Source organism: Pan troglodytes, chromosome 7 (genome assembly GCF_028858775.2).
Source record: "Pan troglodytes isolate AG18354 chromosome 7, NHGRI_mPanTro3-v2.0_pri, whole genome shotgun sequence".
Taxonomy (NCBI): Eukaryota; Metazoa; Chordata; class Mammalia; order Primates; family Hominidae; genus Pan; species Pan troglodytes.
The window spans coordinates 19,429,756-19,448,805 of record NC_072405.2 but is presented as its reverse complement, the minus strand read 5'-3'; the positions used below and the strand labels follow the sequence as shown (position 1 = coordinate 19,448,805).

General features: G+C 46.2%; 1 protein-coding gene across 1 annotated transcript; it reads left to right on the top strand.

The window, feature by feature from the left end:
- The first annotated feature begins 9,418 nt into the window (after positions 1 to 9,418).
- LOC134806970 (olfactory receptor 7E24-like) lies at positions 9,419 to 16,226 on the top strand. Its single transcript, XM_063816132.1, has one exon. It carries the CDS (start codon positions 9,548 to 9,550, stop codon positions 10,196 to 10,198), a length of 651 nt encoding a protein of 216 aa, XP_063672202.1. The 5' UTR covers positions 9,419 to 9,547; the 3' UTR covers positions 10,199 to 16,226.
- Positions 16,227 to 19,050: the final 2,824 nt, after the last annotated feature.

Sequence of the window (19,050 nt, the reverse complement as noted above, 5' to 3'; positions counted from 1 at the left end):
GTTGGCGGAATTTTACTAGGTGCGTGTTGGTAGAGTGGGGCTGAGGTTTTCTTGCTCCTGTGGTTGTATACGAAGTCAAAGGTCCTGCCCAGCCCTGCGGTCCCCTCAGTCAACTCGGTTTCGGAGACATAACGATTTGGATTGCCAAAAAGTCAAGAAATGTTCAAGCCCTTGGATGTAGGGTAAAGAAAGGGAGATCAGACTGTCACTGTGTCTATGTAGAAGGGGAAGACATAAGAGACTCCATTTTGAAAAAGATCTGTACTTTAAACAATTGCTTTGCTGAGATGTTGATCATTTGTAGCTTTGCCGCGGCCCCTTTGACCCAACTTGGAGCTCACCAAAACCTGTGTTGTATAAAATCGAGGCTTAAGGGATCTAGGGCTGTGCAGGGCGTGCCTTGTTAACCAAATGTTTACGAGCAGTATACTTGGTAAAAGTCATTGCCATTCTCTAGTCTCAATAAACCAGGGGCACAATGCACCGTGGAAAGCCACAGGGACCTCTGCCACTGAAAGCAGGTTATTTTCCAAAGTTCCTCCCCTTTTGACATTCTGAAATATGGCCTCGTAGAATGGGAAAAACCTGACTCGCCCCCAGCCTGACACCCGTGAAAGTTCTGTGCTGAGGTGGATTCGTCAAAGAGGAAAGCCTCTTGCAGTTGAGATGGAGGACCGCCACTGTCTCCTGCAGCCCCGCTTGCCTCCCTGGCTCTTAGAAATCCCATCACAGGGGGGTGAGGCACTCCCCGCGATGCGATGTGCAATAGTCAGCCCCTCTTGCCCCCCTGGCTCCTAGGATCCCCATCGCAGGGGGATGAGGCACGCCCCGCAATGCCTGTAGTAAGAGCCAGCCCCTCTTTTCCGCCTGGCTCTTAGAACCCCCATCTCTGTGGTGTGATGCACGCCCATCGATGAGGGGATTAAGAGCACGCCCCTCTTACCCCCTGGCTCTTAGGACTCCCATCGCAGGGGTGTGAGTCACGCCCCGCGATGCGGAGAGTAAAAGCCAGCCCCTCTGGACACCCTGGTTTTTAGGATCCGCGGTGGACTCACATCCTGTTTATCATATTGTGAGTAATATCGTCTCCCGCTCTGGAGATTATGAACTGTTTCACCCACCAGTGTACACCCCGTTGTACAGAGGTTGTACAGCCGTCTGTATTGGGAGTCATATCATCCTCTTCCTCCCTGAATATGAAGAGCAGTATCACAGCGGTGTTTCTGCTCCGTGGGATATCGCGTGTCATATCCTCCTCTCCCACGTTGCAATTAGAAACAATATCAGTGTGGGCATGTTCACCTTCTGTGATACTGAAAGTAATATCATCCTCTTCCCTCCAGGATTGTGGGAACAATATCCTTGGGGGTGTCCACTTTCTGCCATATATGTAGTCATATCACCCCCTCCGCCTTGGAATGTTATTAAGGACCATCTCACACGGGGGTGTACCCTTCCTACGATGTTGGGAGTAACAGCATTCTCTTCTTCCGTTAATGTTAGGAACAAAATCACCGGGTGTATGCACACCCAGTGCTATATTGGGAGTAATGTCATACTCCACCCCCTGGAGATTATATTCGGATCAATATCACAGGCTGGGTGTACACCTACTGCGATATTGAACGTAATATCATGCTCTCTCCCTCCCTGAACATTACGAGAAATATCACAGGTGGGTGTACACCCACTGAGGTATTAGGGAGTAATATTAGTGTGAATTATCCCTTATTTTTTATGAACTTGAATATGAATGGCCGATATTAATATTAATATTAAGAAATAATTGCTAATAAAAAGTTTTCAGATTATTAATATTAATGTTAATTATTAGGAGCTAATATTACTGTTTTCTAATGAATAAGATCAATATCAGTTATTGATATCAGGCATCATTAATCATTAATATTAATCATGTATTGTTATCGTTAGTATAACTATTTAACATTAATTATCATTAGTATCGGTATTGATTTTAAAAATTATATTATTGGTTATTAATATTGATAATTATTAGTGTCAATTAATAATTGAGATTATTAATTGCGGTAAGTAGCATTGCGCCATTCCACGCCTTCCTCGGCAGCTCGTTTACGACCCAAAACGGGGACACAAATGCCCCTGAGGGAGCAGCGGTAGACTGGGATAAATGAAAATGCTCATGTGGTGGAAAGCCGTGTTTTTGGGTACCAGCCCTTCACCTGCGTCGACCTTCTCAACTGGAAAAACAGTTCACCGCCCTATACCGAGAAGCCACAAGCCCTAATTGATTTGCTCCAAACTGTTATCCAGACCCACAACCACACCTGGGCTGATTGGCACCAGTTGCTCATTTTCCTCTTTAACAGCGAAGAAAGGTGGAGAGTCCTCCCAGCAGCAACTAAGTGGCTAGAGGAACATGCAGCAGCTGATTATCAACGCCCCAAGAGTATGGAAGGACCCAGTTGCCCGGAACCGACCCCCCGTTGGACCCACATGAAAGAGAGGATATGCAAAGGCTAAACCGAGACAGGGAAGCTCTGTTCGAAGGACTAATGAGGGGAGCTCAGAAGGCCACAAACGTTAACAAGCTCTCTGAAGTCATTCAGGGAAAAGAAGAATGTCCAGCACAATTCTACGAGAGAATGTGTGAGGCCTATCATATGTATACTCCCTTTGATCCCGATAGCCCTGAAAATCAGCGCATGATTCACATGGCTTTAGTCCATCAAAACTCAGAAGACATGAGAAGAAAACTGCAGAAACAGACTGGGCTTGCAGGCATGAATCCATCCCAATTACTAGAAATAGCTAGCCAGGTGTTTGTAAACAGGGATGCAGTAAGCCGTAAGGAAAACCGCAGAGAGAATGGAAGTCAGGCCCGGCGACACGCCGACCTGTTTGTCAGCTTCAGCAATCAGAGGGGCCCCCCCAAAGAGGCAAGGGAAGGGGGGCCCTGGGAAAGAAACTCAGCTTGGCTGTCAGAGTTTGCAGCGTAACAAGTGTGCTGATTGTAAAGAAATAGGACAGTGGAAGAACAAATGCCCTGAGCTGAAAAGAAAACAAGGTGACTCAGAGCAGGAGGCCCCAGACAATGAGGAAGGGGCCGTGCTCAACCTGGAAGAAGGGTTCTTGGACTGAGGGAGACCGGGCTCAAGCGTCCCCATTCTGACTTCTGGTCAGAATGACAGTCTGGGGTGGAGACATTGACTTTCTTGTAGATAGCGGTGCTGAACATTCGCTAGTAAGCGCCCCGGTAGCCCCCTAATCCAAAAAGACTATTGAGGTCATCGGAGCCACGGGGGTTTCAGCAAAGCAAGCTTTCTGCTTGCCTCGGACTTGTACTGTAGGAGGACATAAAGTCATTCATCAGTTTTGGTACATGCCTGACTGTCTCTTGACCTTTTCGGGAAGGGACTTGCTCAGCAAGCTGAGAGCCACTGCCTCTTTCACAGAGCACGGCTCTTCACTGCTAAAGTTACCCAGAATGGGAGTCATTATGACGCTTATGGTCCCCCGAGAGGAGGAATGGAGACTTTTCTGAACTGAGCCAGACCAAGAGAGAAGACCAGCTCTGGCTAAGCAGTGGCCAAGAGTACGGGCAGAAGAGAACCCTCTGGGATTGGCCAGTTAAGACTGGGGTCCAGCCGGTGAGGCAAAAACAGGAGCCCGTACCCAGAGAATCCCTTCAAGGTATCCAGGTCCGTCTCAAGCACCTAAGAACTTTTGGAATGATTGTTCCTTGTCAGTGTCCATGGAACACTCCCCTCCTGCCTGTTCCCAAGCCACGGACCAAGGACTACCGGCCGGTACAGGATTTGCGCTTGCTTCATCAAGCCACACTGACTTTACATCCAACAGTACCTAACTCGTCCACATTGTTGTGGTTGCCGCCAGCTGAGGACAGCTGGTTCACCAGCTTGGACCTGAAAGACGCTTTCTTTCCTATCAGATTAGCCCTTGAGAGGCAGCAGCTCTTTGCCTTTCAGTGGGAAGATCCGGAGTCACGTGTCACTACTCAGTACACTTGGACCGGACTTCCCCAAGGGTTCAAGAACTCCCCCACCATCTTTGGGGAGGCATGGGCTCGAGACCTCCAGAAGTTTCCCAGCAGAGACCTAGGCTGCGTGTTGCTCCAGTAGGTTGATGACCTTCTGCTGGGACACCCCACCGCAGTCGGGTGTGCCAAGGGAACAGATGCCCTACACCAGCACCTGGAGGACTGTGGGTAGAAGGTGTCCAAGAAGGAAGCTCAGATCTGCCGACAGCAGGTACGTTACTTGGGATTTACTATCCGACAGGGGTCGGAACGCAGCCCAGGATCAGAAAGAAAGCAGGTCATTTGCCATCTAGCGGAGCCTAAGAGCAGAAGGCAGGTGAGAGAATTCTTAGGAGCTGTGGGGCTTTGTAGACAGTGGATACCAAACTTTGCAGTATTAGCCAAGTTTTTGTATGAAGTCACGAAGGGGGCGGGGACTGGGAAACTTTGGAATGTGGATCCCAACAACAGCAAGTCTTTCATGAGTTAAAGGAAAAACTTCTGGCAGCCCCAGCCCTGAGGCTACCCGATCTGACAAAGCCTTTTCCATTGTATACATCAGAGAGAGAAAAGATGGCAGCTGGACTTTGAACCCAAACTGTGGGGCCCTGGCCGAGGCCGGTGGCCTACCTCTCTCAACAACTAGACAGGGTCTCTAAAGGATGGCCTCCCTGTTGGAGGGCCTTGGCAGCAACTGCCCTGCTAGTACAAGAAGCAAATAAGCTGACTCTTGGGCGAAACCTGAACATAAAGGCCTCCCATGCTGTGGTGACTTTTAATGAATACTAAAGAACATCATTGGCTAACGAATGCCAGACTGACCAAGTACCAAACTTTGCTCTGTGAAAATCCCCGTATAACCATTGAAGTTTGCAACATCCTACACCCCGCCACCTTGCTGCCGGTATCAGAGAGCCCTGTCGAGCCTGATTGTGTAGAAGTGTTGGACTCAATTGACTCTAGCAGACCTGATCTCCGGGACCAGCCTTGGGCATCAGTACACTGGGAAATATACGTAGATGGGAGCAGCTTCTTCAACCCCCAAGGAGAGAGAGGTGCAGGGTATGCAGTGATAACCCTGGACACGGTTGTTGAAGCCAGATCGTTGCCCCAGGCCACTTCAGCCCAGAAAGCTGAACTCATTGCTTTCACTGGGGCTTTAGAACTCAGTGAGGGTGAGACTGTCAACATTTACACTGATTCTCGGTATGTCTTTTTAACCCTTCAAGTGCATTGAGCGTGATAGAAAGAAAAGGGCCTATTGAACTCTGGGGGAAAAGACAGAAAATATCAAGAAGAAAGCCTGTAATCATTAGAAGCAGTATGGAAACCCCGCAAGGTGGCAGTTAGGCACTGCAGAGGACACCAGCAAGCTTCCCTCTTGCTGGGTTTGGGGAATTCCCGCGCTGACTCAGAGGCTCGAAAAGCAGCATCTGCCCCCTTCTGGGCATCAGTGCTCCCTCAAGCACCTGATCTTGGATCTCCTTCTTCTAAAGAAGAAAAGGACTTTCTCCAGGTAGAGGGAAGGACAAGTGATGGAGGAAGGATGGATTCGGTTACCAGATGGGAGAGTAGCTGTGCCACAGCTGCTAGGAGCTGCAGTTGTACTGGCTGTGCAAGAAACCACCCATCGAGGTCAGGAGTCACTGGAAAAGTTGTTAGGCCGGTATTTCTACATCTCGCCTTTGTCAGCCCTTGCCAAAACGGTGAGGCAGCGGTGTGTTACCTGCCAACAGCATGATGCGAGGCAAGGTCCAGCTGTTCCGCCCGGCATACGAGCTTATGGAGCAGCCCCCTTTGAAGGTCTCTAGGTAGACTTCACAGAGATGCCAAAGTGTGGAGGTAACAAGTATGTACCAGTTCTTGGGCGTACCTACTCTGGGTGGGTGGAGGCCTATCCAACACGAACTGAGAAAGCTCGTGAAGTAACCCCTGTGCTTCTTCGAGATGTGATTCCTAGATTTCGACCGCGCTTACGTATCGGTTCAGACAACGGGCCTGCGTTTTTGGCTGCCTTGATACAGAAGATGGCAAAGGTATTGGGGATCACACGGAACCTGCATGCTGCCTCCCAGCCTCAGAGTTCCGGAAAGGTGGAGCGGATGAATCGGACTATCAAAAATAGTACTATTGTCTTCCCCGCTGGATATTTAAAACAACACCACAAGGCGCGTCAAACCACCTGCTAAATTTGAGGGAAGGTTATCCTCTCCCCTCCTCCCCCGGCCCCGGATATTACAGACAACAACACAGGGGTGATGTACACCCACTGCTTTATTGGGAGTAATATCATCCTCTTCCTTCTTGGATAGTAGGAACAGTATCACACTGTGCGTGTAGGCCTGTCGTGAAATTCAATGGAATGTCATCCTGCGCCTCCCTGGATATGATGAACAATATCACGGGGAATATACAACTTCTGAGATATTGGGAGTGATATCATCCTCTCCCTTCTGGAGGTTAGGAACAATATCACAGGAGTAGTATACACCCTCTGGGATGTTGGGACTAATATCATCCTCCCGCCCACTGGATACTAAAAACCATATGATAAGGGGCGTGGACACACACTTCGATATTGGTATGAATACCATCCTCTCCCTCTTTGGATATTCGGTGCCATATTTCAGGTGGGGTATACATCGCCCGCAATATTGGAAGTAATATGATTTTCTACCCCCCCGGATATCAGAAACAATATCACTGGGGGTTGTGAACAACCCCTGCGATATTTGGAGAAATATCATCGTCTCCCCTCACGATTATTAAGAACAATATCATAGGGGTGGGGGATGTACACCCCCTTTCATATTTGATATCATCTTCTTCCCCCCTGGATATTAGGAACAATATCAGGAAGGGATGTACAGACCCTGCGACCTTTGCTGTCATATAATTGTCTCTGCCCTAGATATTAGGAAAAAATGTCACTGGGGATGTGAACAGCCCTGCGATATTGAGAGTAGTATCATCCTCTCCCCCCTTGCATATTGGGAACAACATCACAGGTGGGGTGTACTACCTCTGTGATATTGGGAGTGAAATTTTCCTCTCTTCCCCTGGACACTAGGAAGGGTATCAGAGGGGGAGGGTGTACATTCCCTGTGATATTCAACGTAACCTTATCCTCTCCCTCCCAGGGTATTCAGAACAATATTACAGGAGGGGTATACACCCCCTGCGATATTGGGAGTAATATCATCCTCTCTCCCTGTGGATATTACGAAGAGTATCACAGGGCTGTAGAAACCCCCTGAGGTACTGGGAGTAACATCATCCTCTCTCCCTCTGAATATAGGAAGATTTTCACAGGGGAGTGTACACCCCCTGCGATATTGGGAGTAAGATCATCCTCTCCACCCAGGAAATGACTAACAAGGTCACGGGGGGATGTACTCTCCCTGCGATATTGGGAGTAATGTCGTCCTCCCCAAACCTGGATGTTAGCAATGACATCACAGAGGGAGTGTACACACCCTGCCACATTGGAAGTAATATAATCCTCTCCCCATCTGGATACTGGGAAAGATATCACAGCGCGGGTATACGTTTCCTACGCTGTTGGGAGTAATAGCATTCTTTTCCTTTCTGGATATTAGGAAGAATATCACAGGGGTGCTGTACAATTACTTCGATATTGGGAGTAATATCATCCTCTATTTTCCTGGATATTGGGCACAAAACACAAAAGGGTGTACAACCCGTGTGATATTGGGAGTAATCGCATACTCTCTTTCCCTGGATGTTAGAAAACAATATCATCAGAGCTGAACACACCCCGCGATAATGGGAGTCACGTTTACTATTTCACAGGCCATTTGGAACAATATCATAGGGGGTGTTTACAAACAGGGGTGGTGTACACCCCCTGTGTTATTGGGAGTGACATCATACTCTCCACCTCCGGATATTAAGAACAATATCCCGGCGGGAGGTGGTACACCCCCAGTGATATTGCGAATAATGTCATCCTCTCCTTTCCTGGATATTAGGAAAAATATCACAGGGGGGTGTACTCCTTCTGTGATATTGGAAGCAATATCAACCTCTCCCCCGCTGGATATTAGAAAAAAAAATCTCTCATGGTATACACACACTGTGATATGAGGAGAAATATCTTCCTAGGGTATTACGAATAATTTCACAGTCTGTACACACATGGTGTACACTCAATGTGATATTAGGAGTAATATTTACCTAGTAGATAATAAATAACATCGCAGGGTGTACACCCACTTTGATATTAGCTGTAATATTTTTCTAAGTTTTTACAAATAAGATCACAGGGTGTACAAACATGGTGTACACTCACTGTGATATCAGGAGTCGTATCTCTGTGATATATTATGAATAATATCACAGGGTGTACACCCACTGTATTATTAGGAGTAAGATCTCTGTAGGATATTACAATTAAGATCACAGGGTGTAGAGCCACCGTGATATTAGGAGCAATATCTTTCTAGGATATTACAAATAATATCACAGGGTGTACGCCCACTCTACTGTCAGGAGCAATATCTCCCTAGGATATCAAAAATCCTATCACAGGGTATCCAATCTCTGCCTTCCATGTTCTAAGGGATTCTCCAGCTTCAGCCTCCCGAGTAGCTAGGGTTACCCGCCACCACACCCGGCTAATTTTTTTTTATTTTCACTGGAGATGGGGTTTCACCACGTTGGCCAGGCTGGTCTGGAACTCCTGACCTCAGATGATCCATCAGCCTCGGCTGCCCAAAGTGCTGGGATTACAGGTGTGAGCCATGGTGCTGGGCCAAGAGTTATAGATTCAATTCATTTGGAAACACAGCTCCCATTTTTGAGTGTGCATGTACTTTTATGAAAAAATTATGTCAGAAAACTGAAGGATGATAATAAATATGAAAAGTGACAGGCATGTGAAAAGGTCTTCCGATTGAGAACTATAAGTTTCGATTTCGTTTTCAGCTAATGGGGTCCTTGCTCTTGTGTCGTCCTTTTACATATTCTACATCAATGGAAGTTGTAGTACGGTGTCAGAATAAAGTAGAGTGTATTTCACGGCTTCTTAATTTCTTTCAATTAGACTGAGATCTTTTTCTGAAAGAGAGAAGGACATTTTCATTGCATTGTATTTTTTCTGAAAAGAGTAGGGCCATATTTTACGGAGATCACGGATTTGTTATATATGACGTTTTGGTCTTCTAATATTCTTCCGTGGTTTTTCTCCAAAGTAGTATGTACTGAAAGCCTCATATAGCAAAAAAGTAAATCACGTAATAATTCTGAGATTTTTGGAATTGTCACAACGGAGAAACATTGCTGGCGGTGTATGGTCCGCAAGTGTGAAGATGTTCCTTGTGAATTGCTTGCATCCAGCATTAAGGGCTGGTTTTTATCTTTTATTTTTCCAATCCTCTTTCCTTCTCAAGGTGTCCAAGACACACAGGGCCACAGAATCTCACAGGTGTCTGAGAATTCCTCCTCCTGGGACTCTCAGAGGATCCAGAACTGCAGCCGGTCCTCGCTTTGCTGTCCCTGTCCCTGTCCATGTATCTGGTCACGGTGCTGAGGAACCTGCTCAGCATCCTGGCTGTCAGCTCTGACTCCCCCCTCCACACCCCCAAGTACTTCTTCCTCTCCAACATGTGCTGGGCTGACATCGGTTTCACCTCGGCCACGGTTCCCAAGATGATTGTGGACATGCCGGCGCATAGCAGAGTCATCTCTCATGCAGTCTGCCTGACACAGATTTCTTTCTTGCTCCTTTTTCCATGTATAGAAGGCATGCTCCTGACTGTGATGGCCTATGACTGCTTTCTAGCCATCTGTTGCCCTCTGCACTACCCAGTCATCGTGAATCCTCACCTCTGTGTCTTCTTCGTTTTGGTGTCCTTTTTCCTTAGCCTGTTGGATTCCCAGCTGCACAGTTGGATTGTGTTACAATTCACCAGCATCAAGAATGTGGAAATCTCTAATTCTGTCTGTGACCCCTCTCATCTTCTCAAACTTGCTTGTTCTGACAGCGTCATCAATAGCATATTCATATATTTTGATAGTACTATGTTTGGTTTTCTTCCCATTTCAGGGATCCTTTTGTCTTACTATAAAATTTTCCCCTCCATTCTAAGGATGTCATCGTCAGATGGGAAGTATAAAGCCTTCTCCACCTATGGCTCTCACCTAGCGGCTGTTTGCTGATTTTATGGAGCAGGCATTGGCATGTACCTGGCTTCAGCTGTGTCACCACCCCCCAGGAATGGTGTGGTGGCATCAGTGATGTACGCTGTGGTCACCCTCATGCTGAACCTTTTCATCTACAGCCTGAGAAACAGGGACATACAAAGTGCCCTGCGGAGGCTGCACAGCAAAACAGTCGAATCTCATGATCTGTTCCATCCTTTTTCTTGTGTGAGTGAGAAAGGGTAACCACATTAAATCTCTACATCTGCAAATCCTGCCCCTTAGTCACATTATTTTTGTGGCTTGATGGCTTTTATTCCTTTCCGCATTTCCTTTGTGAATATTGCTTTCTTCTTTATGCCTTTAACTGGAATGGGTGAGGATTCTGGGATCCTTGGTTTATCAGAAACCTCATGACAGAATCCTCCATACCTAGGCGGCCTCTTTTAGTCTCTGAGCAATAACCTTGTCATCCAGGTGGAATCACAACCATCACTTTATATACACGAAGTCCTCACTTCGTTTCGGAATTCCCTGAAAACTGACTTTATGGAAACAATGTACAGAAGGTCCTCCAACACAACTCGTTGTTCAAAGTTGTGTAGTTATACTGTTGATGAAAAATAAGTGGTTTCACTATACATAATTTTGCTTCAAGGTGAAGTTTCCAAGAGACTTTCAAAGATGTTAAGTGAGGACATACTGTACATCAAATTCATATCCTCTTCCACAGTTCATGTGGAATTTCTTTATAAACTGCTTCTAGAGAATCTATTTAGGCAGGTTCTGTGGAGAGATCCATGTCGCCGTTCCTCAATCTTGGCTTTGAGTCAAATCACCTGGGGAGCTTACGCATGGTGAGGCCTGGGCCTCAATACTTGAGATTCTGATTTCCTTGCACCTGTGTGAGTAGGTGGATTTTTTTTTTTTTTCTTTTAAAGCACCAGACGTAGTTCCAATGACGAAGATTTTAGAGGCATGAAGCTCCAATGAATAAGAACAGAAATTAATTGTAGTATGATTTCTTCAAATATTATCTTCAAATGCATTGTCCATCAACACCACACAAATGTTTATTATGCTGTTTTTTCTTACCATTTCGCATTTTCTATTTCCTTCTTGTCTTTTTTTTTTTTTTTTTTTTGAGTCAGAGTTTCACTCTTGTTGCCCAGGCTGGAGTTCAATGGCACAGTCTCGGCTCACTGCAACCTCTGCCTCCCGTATTCAAGCAATTCTCCTGTCTCAGCCTTCCAAGTAGCTGGGATTACAGGCATGCGCTACCATGCCTGGCTATCTTTTTTTTTTTTTTTTTTTGTATTGTTAGTAGAGACAGCGTTTCTCCATTTTGGTCAGGCTGGTCTTGAACTCCCGACCTCAGGTGATCCGCCCGCTTCTGCCTCCCAAAGTACTGGGATTACAGGCATGAGCGACCGCGCCCAGCCACCACTTAGCATTTACATTTTACATTTGTTGAAGTTATAGATTTATACACACATCAATTGCTGCTTTGTTATACACTTGCATATACACAAGATGGGAAATAGAAAAGAATAAAATGGGCACAGTATCCCTGAAGTTTCACATTCCGAGACTTTAAAAATATTTGCTCTTTAGAAATTTGTTTCAATGAAGAAACTGTGGTATACACACCCAGTGAAGTATTATTCAGCCTAAAGAGGAAGAAAGTCCTCTCCACTGCAGACAAAATGGATGAGATTGCAGGTCTGTATATTAAATGAAAGAAGCCAGGCACAGAATGTCAAATATTTCATATCCTCACTTCTATGTAGGAAGAAAAAAGGAAACCTTGGCCAGGATTGGTGGCTCAGACCTGTAATCCCAGCACTCTGGGAGGCTGAGTCGCACGGATCACTTGAGTCCAGGAGTTCGAGACCCGCTTGGCCAACATGGTGAAACGCCGTCTCTACGGAAAAAACAAACAATTAGCCGGGCGTGGTGACGCATGCCTCTAGTCTCAGCTACTCGGAGGGCTGAGGCCCAAGAAGCACTTGAACTAGGGAGGCGGAGCTTGCAGTGAGCCCGGATTGTGCCTGTGTACTCCAATCTGGGCAACAGAAAGAGACTCCATCACACAACTACACAGAAAAGGAATCTCAGGAAGGTGGAAAGTATAAAGGTGGTTAGCAGACGCTAGGAAGAAAAGGGGTGGGATGGGGAATGAAGACAAGTGGATAATTGGGTCCCAAAATACAGAAGGATGGAATAAGTGAATTCTAGTGTTTGATAGTACAGTGTGAAAATTTTAGTTCTTGAATATTTCCAGATGCTTTGGTAAGAAACTTCCTTTCTCATTATGCTGGTTTTTAAGCTCTTCTCTTTCTGCTCTTGAAGTCATGCTGCTTTTTTTTGTTTGTTTGTTTTTTGTTTTGAGATGGAGTTTCACTCTTGTTGCCCAGGCTGGAGTGTCATGGTGCAATCTTGGCTCACAGCAACCTCTGTCTCCTGGGTTCAAGCGATTCTCCTGCCTCCACCTCCCGAGTAGCTGGGATTATAGGCATGCGCCTGTAGTAGAGATGGGGGTTTCTCCCTGTCGGTCAGGCTGGTCTTCAACTCCTGACCTCACGTGATCCGCCCACCTCGGCTTCCCAAAGTGCTGGGATTACAGGCGTGAGCGACCGCGCCAGGCCATGCTGTAACCTTATCTGTTGTCTGTTGTTGTTTGTTTATTTTGGAGCCCAGAAATAACTTGGTACCTGTATGTTTAAATGATTTTTAACATGAGTGGTAAGAAAGCTCATTGGTGGAAAAACAGCTTTTTCAAGAAATGGTGTTGGAGAAACTTGATTTCCACATGCAGAAGAATGAAGGTGGACCCTATGTCACACCAGGTGCAAAAATTAACACAAACTGGATCAAAGACCTCACTCCAAGCTCTAAAAGAATCATTCGCCTAAAGGAAAACATTGGCCATGCTTTCATGACATCAGATTGGGCAATGTTCTCTGGGATATGACACCAAAAGCATAGGCAACAAAAGAAAATTACATTCCTTGGATTACATCTAAATGACAGACACTTTTGTGCAGCAAAAACCACGGCGAACTGAGTGAAAAGATAACCCATGGATTAGGAAAAATATTTGCAAAGCATATATCTGAAAAGAGGCTGATATCCATCATATATAAAGAACAGCTAGAACTAAACAACAAGAAACCCAAAGCATCCCATCAACAGTGGTCAGAAGACTCGAGTAGACGTGTTCCTAAAGAAGATATCGTAATGGCCAATAAGCATCTAAAATGATGTTCAAAATCACTCATTATAGGGAAGCGCAAATCAAACCAAGAATGTGACACCACACATTAGGATGGATATGATAAACAAACAGGCATTGGTGAGACTAGAGGGAAGTAGCGATGACTGAATCTGATCGGAGGGAATGTAAAACCGTGAAGGAACGGGGAAAATAGTATGACGTCTACTGGAAAAATTAGAAACAGAATGATCGGATGTTGCCGCCGTTGCATTTGTGGGTACCTACCAAAAAGAATTACAAGCCAGGAGTGGAAGACAGATTTGTGTACACCCATATTCATAGCAGCATTATTCACAAAAGCCAAAATGTGGAAGCAACCCAAGGGTTCGTGGACAGATGAATGAAAAAGCACACTGCAGTTCCTTCACACAATGGAAGACTATTCAGCCTTCAAAAGGTAGGCACTTCTGGCCGGTGCGGTGGCTCACGCCTGTAATCGCAGCGTCTTGGAAGACCGAGACGGGCGGATCACCTGAGGTCAGGAATTCAAGACCAGCCTGGCCATCTTGGTGAAACCCTGTCTCTACTGAAAATGCAAAAAATGAGATGAGCATGGTGGCGTGTGCCTATAGTCCCAGCTACTCGGGAGGATGTGGCACAAGAATCGCTGGAACCCGGGAAGCGGAGGTGAGCCCAGATTGTGCCACTGTACTCCAGCCTGTGCGACAGAGTGAGACTCCATGGAAACACAAAACAAAACAAAGTCAAACGAACAAACAAAAAACAAAAAAAAAAAAACAGACAGGCACTTCTGACGCAGGCCGCAACATGGATGAACCTTGAAGACATTATCGTCAGTGAAATAAATAAATCCCAAAAGGTTAAACAGGCCCAGGCTCAGTGGCTCGCACCTGTAACACCAGCACTTAGGGAGGCTGAGCCAGGCGGATCACTTCAGGTCAGGAGTTCAAGAGCAGCCTGGCCAATATGGTGAAAGCTCTTCTCTATTAAAAATCCAAAAATTAGCTGGGCGTGGTGGCGCACGCCTGTAATCCCAGCTACTTGGGAGACTGAGACACAAGAATCGCTTGAACCCACGATGTGGACGTTGCAGTGAGCCGAGATCACGCCACTGCACTCCAGCCTGGGTGACAGAGAAAGACTCTGTCTCCAAAACAAAAAAATTAAACACAGTATGATTCCACTTATCTATCAAGTGTCTAGAGTAGTTAAACTCATAGAGTTGCAAACTAGAAAGGTGGCCGCCTGGGGTGGGCAAGAGAGAGGAATGGAGAGCTTGGTGAATGGGTGGAATTTCCATTTTGAAAGATAAAACTGTTCCGGAGACGATGGCGGTGATGGTTGCTAAACAATATGAACGTACTTAATGTCATTAATCTGTAAACTGAAAAACAGTGGAAATTGTAAATGTTTATACTGGCCATTCTATATGAACTTATATATATTTATAATTTTTAATATTTATACGTGGTATATTTTCCGATAATAAAAGATGAAAATTAAAGCAGTCGGATGTTTAAAAAGAAAAGAAAGAAGCGAAGAATACACACCAGCTTTCTCCTGATTAGAGGAGGAGCCCCAAAGCTTCTATAGACACTCACTTTTCTCTTCTTCTTCTTGCATTATTATGAGGAAATCCTTAGAGGTTGGGGAACTTGGGAGACTTTGGCTAATGAGGAGCTCTGTGCCTCAGCCCCCCAGGCCACAGAATAGTAAATACTCAGTCTGTGCCTCCAGCCCTGCAGTGTGAGGTTGCAGTCCTGTGGGCTCCACAGCCGTCACCTGTATCAGGAGGCTCATGTCTCACCCTGTCTTCTTGCCAGCCCTGAGGACGCAGTCTGAGCCTCCACGGTGCACCACGCAGGGAGGACAGTGGACCTGTTCTCCGTGGTCATGTCCCAGCAGAGGGGAGAGGCAGTTCAGTGAGTGTAGGGAAAAGAAAGAGAGATCAGACTCTTACTGTGTCTATGTAGAAAGGAAAGACATAAGAGACTCCATTCGGAGAAAGACCTGTACTTTCAACAATTGCTTTGCTGAGATGTTGTTAATGTGTAGCTTTGCCCCAGCCACTTTGACCCAACCTGAAGTTCACAAAAACATGTGTTGTATGAAATCAAGGTTTAAGGGATCTGGGGCTGTGCAGAACGTGCCTTGTTAACAAGATGTTTCCAAGCAGTATACTTTGTAAAAGTCGTCGCCATTCTCTAGTTTCAATAAACCAGGGGGACAATACACTGTGGAAAGCCGCAAGGAGCCCTGCCCTTGAAAGCAGGGTATTGTCCAAGGTTTCACGCCATGTGATAGTCTGAAATATGGCCTCATGGGATGAGAAAGACCTGACCGTCCCCCAGACCGACCCCCGTAAAGGGTCTGTGCTGAGGTGGATTAGTGAAAGAGGAAAGCCTCTTGCAGTTGAGAGAGAGGGAGGCCGCTGTCTCCTGCCTGCCGCTGGGAACTGAATGTCTCGGTATAAAACCCGATTGTACATTTGTTCAATTCTGAGATGGGAGAAAAACCGCCCTATGGTGAGAGGCGAGACATGTTTGCAGCAATGCTGCCTTGTCATTCTTTACTCCACTGAGATGTTTGGGTGGAGAGAAACATAAATCTGGCTTAGGTACACGTCCGGTCATAGTACCTTCCCTTGAACTTCATTATGACATAGATTCTATTGCTCACATGTTCGTTGCTGGCCTTCTCCTTATTATCACCCTGCCCTCCTACTACATTCCTTTTTGCTAAAATAATAATCAATAAAAACTGAGGGAACTCAGAGGCCTGTGCCAGTGCAGGTCCTTGGTATGCTGAGCGCTGGTCCCCTAGGCCCACTGTTGTTTCTCCATATTTTGTCTCTGTGTCTTATTTCTTTTCTCAGTCTCTTGTCCCACACGACTTGAAATACCCACAGCTGTGGAGGGGGAGGCCACACCTTCAAGTGAGTGCTGAAGGATGGTCGGGAGCCTTGTTTGTTTCCTCATCCTCAGGACAAACAGGAGAGTGTGGTGGGCAGATGGGAGGAAACCAATATGCAACTCTCTGCTCAGCAGACTGTGCAGTTTCTGTTCTTGGTTGTGCTGGGGGTCTCAGAAATCTTATTCAAAATTTTGCTTTCCTCCCCCACTGGTTGTCCTTTTCATAGACATCTCACCCATGATAGCAGGGAATCAGTCCCTCTAAACTATTCCCTAAGAACAACAAAGAGATTCTGAAGGTGATGATGAGGATAAAGAGGATGACGACAGACACCATGGCATCATGAACCCTTACTGAGGGCTTCCTAAAGGCCAGACTCTGAGCTCTGTGCTCTATGCAGCTTGTTTCATTTCATCTGCATAGTCTCCACGTTATTAGTGCACATTTCATGATGATTTTACAGACTAGAAAAAGCGCAACGGATTTTCATGTAGCTTGTACCAGATCACGAAGTCAAAAAGGGTGAAGTCCAATTTGAACCAGGCAGTCTAAGTCCAGACACATGGTATTTGGCAAGTCCTCTCCCTGCAACCATCCTGCCCTCTCAAATCCTCGTCACTCAGGCGGATGCCCCTGCTCACTGTGCCCTTCCCTTTGGGGGTTCCTTGTAGACCACAGCTAGACCAGTGGGTGCCACAATCACTGTGTCATGTATAGAAAAGGCAGCTGAGATCACATCAAGGATTCCAGAAAGAATTGGCACAGGATCATTCGGGACGCATCTCTCCCTTGTCCCGGTTCCTGGCTTTCCTTACAGCTCTCGACTTCCTCAAAGGAGTCATCAATTCGGAGTTTGGATTCCATTCCTATTGAGGAAGCTGGAAAGTTTTTCAAAAATTCTCCTCCGATGTGCCTGTGGTTAAGACCACTGAGCTCTGCTTAAAACTTTTTGAAGCTGGGCGCGGTGGCTCACGTTTGTAATCCCAGCCCTTTGGGAGGCTGAGGCACGCGAATCACAAGGCCAGGATTTCGAGACCAGCCTGGCCAACATGGTGAAACCCTGTTTCTACTAAAAATACGAAAAAAAACCCCAAAAAACAAAAAAATTAGCCAGGCATGGTGGCATACACCTGTAATCCCAGCTACTGGGGAGGCTGAGACAGGAGACTCCTTTGAAGCCGGGAGACAGAGGTTGCAGTGAATCGAGATCACGCCACTGCACTCCTGCCTGGGCAACAGAGCAAGACTCTGTCTCAAAAAAATAAATAAATAAAAATTACGAAAAAATGTGCTTGGATGGGCTTGGCAAACTTTAGCCATTAGCTCACGTACCAGTTTGGAAGGGCATACCTTCAGTCACTTCACCCTTTAATCCCTTTGCTCAAGACTAAAGTTCTGAGAGGAAGTCTAATCGGCTGAGTTGTGTCCATGTGGGCAGTGCAGGAAAGGATGCAGCGGGAGGCGGCTCCAGGGACGTCTTTGGCTTCCATCATGGGGGAGCAGGCGCCTGGATTATCCACCCTAACAAATCTGGACAAAGGAAAACGAGGTTCTCTGAGGAAGGAGACATAGAGCCCAAGGAGGTAACCAAGAGACAAATAGTGATCCTGTTTGTCATTTTCTTTTACACATGTGTGTACATTATCTTACACTTATCACTTTGTTTTCTTTCTCTCCTTTAATTGCACCCTGCTGCCAAAAGTTAAAATAAAATGAAAGTATTGAGATAGCTCAGTAAGAGACTTTTGGTCAATTGCCTTTTCATATAGTGAGCAGCTGCCCAAACAATTGTCTCTCTCACTGTGCAAATTTGCAAGCGTTTGCATGATCACTCCCAATCCCCCAACACAGAGCTGTGTTATAGCACAATTTAGTTCAGTGTTTTGCTCTCTGCAACAGGGAGATTCTCATCCATTACACGTTGCAGTAAAAACAGGGGTACCATAAGCAACCACCTCTTTCCTCAACGGTGTGATGAAAGCAAAAGCCAAGTAGCTCCATGTATCCAACTTAAAAATATAAAATTTACGCCCGTGGGCTGCAGTTGGAGCTATGGCGGCGGCAGCTGTCACTGGGCCTAGCCCGGGGTGTGGACCTGGGGACTCCCCAGAAGGGCTGGATGGGGAGGCTCACGGAGCGCCGGTGGAAGGCGCACAGGATGCTAAAGTTTTACAATGGCCTCTCGGAAGGGGAGGCGATGGGACTCCCCGCGGGGACCGACCCCCTGGACCCCACTGATCTGAACGGGGCGCACTTCGACCCGGAAGTCTACCTAGACAAGCTTCCTAGAGAGTGCCCTCTGGCCCAGCTGATGAACAGTGAGACGGACATGGTGCAGCAGATCCGGACTCTAGACAGCGACATGCAAACCCCGGTCTATGAGAACTACGATAAGTTCTCATAGACCCAGCCACAGAAATTGACAAACAGCATAAAACTGTATGAGGAATTGCAGGAGACCCAGAATTTCCCAAATAACCTTGTAAAAGAAGAACAAAGTTGGAAGACTCACAAAAAAAATACATATATATATACATATATATATAAAGTTGTGTTTTCATTCAGTTGTAAATGTTTAGTAATTTCTATTGTGATTTTTCATTTAACTCATGAAAGGATATTTTTAATTTTCCAAATGTATGCTTGTGTTTAGCTATCTTCTTGCTGTTGACTTCTAATTTTGTTGCATTATGGTCAGGAAAATGTGATCTGGACAATA

Excerpts from the sequence above, each read along its gene's own strand:
- LOC134806970 (XM_063816132.1), top strand. The coding sequence starts at position 9,548 with ATGTATCTGGTCACGGTGCTGAGGAACCTGCTCAGCATCCTGGCTGTC.